At 44.3% G+C, this 3326-nt stretch overlaps 1 protein-coding gene across 2 annotated transcripts in view; it reads left to right on the top strand.

Annotated features, from left to right (window-relative positions):
• LOC107102674 (protein OSCP1-like) overlaps positions 1 to 3326 on the top strand; it is a 6140-nt gene continuing 2814 nt past the window's right edge. Inside the window, exons 1-5 of one of the 2 annotated variants that reach the window (XM_015402068.1) lie at positions 1 to 654; positions 1427 to 1581; positions 2776 to 2943; positions 3030 to 3110; positions 3204 to 3307. In XM_015402068.1, coding sequence (XP_015257554.1) covers positions 1450 to 1581; positions 2776 to 2943; positions 3030 to 3110; positions 3204 to 3307 — 485 coding nt within the window. In that variant the 5' untranslated portion in view covers positions 1 to 654; positions 1427 to 1449. Of the gene's footprint in view, positions 1582 to 2775; positions 2944 to 3029; positions 3111 to 3203; positions 3308 to 3326 lie in introns of both variants that reach the window. The other variant, XM_015402067.1, reaches the window with a different exon arrangement.

Raw genomic sequence — 3326 nt, 5'->3', positions numbered from 1 at the left:
GCAGCCAGGATGTTAAAGTAAAACTGTTCTGATCATAACAGCAAACCTTGCCATGTGTTTAGCATAGTTGACTCCTGTCTAACAGCTAGCCTGTAGCTTCCCCTCTGGTTGTGCTTCAGCCTCCATGTTCTCTTTATCCTCCCAGTAAGCCTGAGGCTGACCTCTGCTGATCCTCTTCCTGACCACCTGTTGCATCTTAGAGAGAAGCTGGATCAGTTTAGACGCTAACATGAAGCCGTCTCAGGTGGAGCTTTGCAACCAGAACGAGCAGAAGCTGTTGCTCAGATGACAGGAGGAAGCGTCCACAGGGAGCGCCGACCTCTGCCCCCGTTTTAGCTTTTGGGAGGTAAACCTGTCTCAGGCGGAGCAGGATGTCCATCAGGACTCTGCCTCTGGTCTTTATAAATCTGGGAGGGGAAATGCTTTACGTCCTGGACCAGCGCCTGCAGGCCAACAACACGTCTGAGGACAGGTCAGAGAAAGGTAGGCCTGCCTGACAGGTGTGGCTGGAGCTCCAGCTGATGAACGCCTACATGTCTACCTTTTAGCTCAGCTTGTTTAACAACAGACTCCCTCTGTTCCATCTCTGCTCTGCAGGAGTTTGGTCAGAAGGAGACAGAAGGAGAGGTATGAGATGATCGTTCTGTAGGACTGGTTAGTTCCCTCCTCCTAGAGTGACTCAGGTCTTTAATTGAGCAAACGTTTCTGCAGTAACACAAATATTTAGTTTTATGGCTTCCATGTTCTCAGACTGATTATTCCCAGAGTCGATTCTTCTTCTTCCTTCCTTCTGGAAGCCTCTCTCAGCTTCTGGACCTAATCCCTACTGATGGAGACCCACTGTTATTTCTTGCTCTTTGATTGGATCAAGATGGTTCAGTAATGAAGCATCACATCCACCCGCTGCTAAAGTTTAGCAAGCTCTGCACTGGTGGTACCCGTCTCATAGTGTCCTGTCCAGCCAGCTGGACCTTCATTGATGTCCTCAGGCTTCTTCTCTACAGCTAAACTTCTGGTTTTAATTCCCTGATGATCTAGTAAACTCTTCCACCTGCTGCCATGTTCTCAGCAGCAGTTTTCTGGCGGTGTTCTTTGGGTGGAACCAGAACCAGAACCAGAACAATGGCTTCTGTCCTTTTAACAGCTTCTGCTGCTGATCTCCTGATGGACTGATGTGAAGTTAGTTCATCATTCTGGGCTTTAAAACAGATTCGATTTAGTCGTAGAACCAGAACATTTGTGTCACTGCAGAACTTTAGTCTGTAGTTCAGCTTTGTTTTCATGAAATAAATCATTTTTTTAGCTTTATTTGACAGATGAGGCTTTAGACGTTGTTCCTTAGCAGCTCAGAGGATGAATAAATGTCCATTTAGAGGATCCCGTCCATTTGAAGGACTTTGTCTTTTTGTCCCTTGCTGAATCTCAGTTCTGAACGACATCGTTGGGACCATGTTCAGTAAGTCCTTCATGGATGAACTCCTGAAACCTCAGCAGCTGTATTCACACCGGACCATGAAAACGGTGCTGACCCGGTTAGCGCACGCATCCATCATGAGGCTGAACCCGGCCAGCATGGACAGGGTAGGTGGTGGACACCCACAGCTTTCTCTCCACGTCTCAGCGCTCAGTTAGGGAGCGCAGCTCCTTCAACAAGAGAGACAACCAATCATCGGACAGTTCAGCTCCCAGAACCAGAAGGAATGAACCCGTTTGGGTTTTATTAGCGAAGGTCAGCAGCACTGCAAAAAATGTAAAAATCTAAATTAGTACTTTGTTTCTTAAAATAAGGGAATTTATTCTTGAATTTAGGCGTTAAGTGGGACACTTTCCCATGTAACAAGACAATTTACTTTTAAAATAAAAAAAGACTTTATTGTCCTATTTCAAGGAAAACTGATCTAGTTATCTTATTTTAACAGTAAATATACCTCATCCATTCGCACATCTTATTTACTTACCCAATTTATATGCTTATTATTATGTTGCTGGAGTCTCTGAAAAACTCAGGAGGATTTTAAACCAGCATCAGATCCCTGTGAACTTCAAACCGGGCAACACGCTGAGACAATAACTGCTTCACCCCAAAGACGAGACACTCAGAAATACGACCGACTAGGTGGTTTACGCCGTTCAGGGAAGTATGAAAGAAGGAAATTCTAGAAACCTCTTTGATCTGGGATTTAAATGACAGGTCCTGATCAAAAATAACACCAAGATTTTTTACTTTATTATCTGAAATCAGTTTAATCCCATCCAAATGAAGTGACTGATTTATAGACAGATATAGCTGGGTATCATCAGCATAACAGTGGAAATTAATCCCATGCTGTCTAATAACTCTACCGATTGGGAGCATGTATAAAGTAAAGAGAATTGGTCCTAGCACTGATCCCTGTGGTACTCCACAGGTAACCTTTGAGCGTGAGGAAGATCTATCATTAACATGAACAAACTGAATTCGATCAGATAGATCAGATTTAAACCAGTCTAGAGCTGTTCCTTTAATTCCAACAAAATATTCAAGTCTTTCTAAAAGAATATTCTGATCAACTGGATCAAATGCAGCACTGAGATCCAACAGGACGAGCACAGATACAAGTCCATTATCTGAGGCCATGAGAATATCATTAGTGACTTTCACCAGAGCTGTTTCAGTGCTATGATGAACTTCAGAAGTTCTGAAGCTTGAAAGGAAAACCTGTCTGCAGGATTTTCTGTGTTTTCAATGGTTTCTGTCCTTAAACTGCTTTTCCATTTCTCCTCTTCATCCTGCAGCTTTATGAGCTGATGATCATGGCCTTCAAATATCAGCTCTTCCTTTGTCCTCGGCCCAGAGACCTTCTGCTCATCTCCTACAATCACATCGACTCCATCAGAGAGATGGTCAGAGACACTCCTGTGGTCCTGAACCAGGTGAACGAGACCCACAGGAAAATCATTGAGGTATAGCTGTGGATCTTTTCATGCTTCCTAAAGTCCAACCAACTCTGGTTTGCCATAAACGCCGCATTCATCTCCTCTTCCTGGAGGTTTACTCCGGCTTATCAGAAGGAGAACTCCAGTTCCTCAGACAAACTCTGCTCATATTTGTCCAAGAGATGCACGTACGGGTGAGTCCTCTGCTGGTCCAGTCCTGCTTTTGATCAACTCCACAGAAGAAAAAACATATTTAGGCTAATAATTAATCTGCCTTTTCGTCTCAGGTTTCCCTTTTTCTGAAGAATCAGATCCAGAATCCCAGCGGCCGTTTTGTCCTGACCACCTCGGGTCCGGTGCCGTTTGGAGTCGATGTTCCAGGACTTATCAGGTAAAGGCGAACAGTATTT

This window comes from Cyprinodon variegatus, unplaced genomic scaffold, assembly GCF_000732505.1.
Source record: "Cyprinodon variegatus isolate N-32 unplaced genomic scaffold, C_variegatus-1.0 Scaffold1295, whole genome shotgun sequence".
Taxonomy (NCBI): Eukaryota; Metazoa; Chordata; class Actinopteri; order Cyprinodontiformes; family Cyprinodontidae; genus Cyprinodon; species Cyprinodon variegatus.
This window is presented reverse-complemented; position numbering and strand designations above follow the sequence as displayed.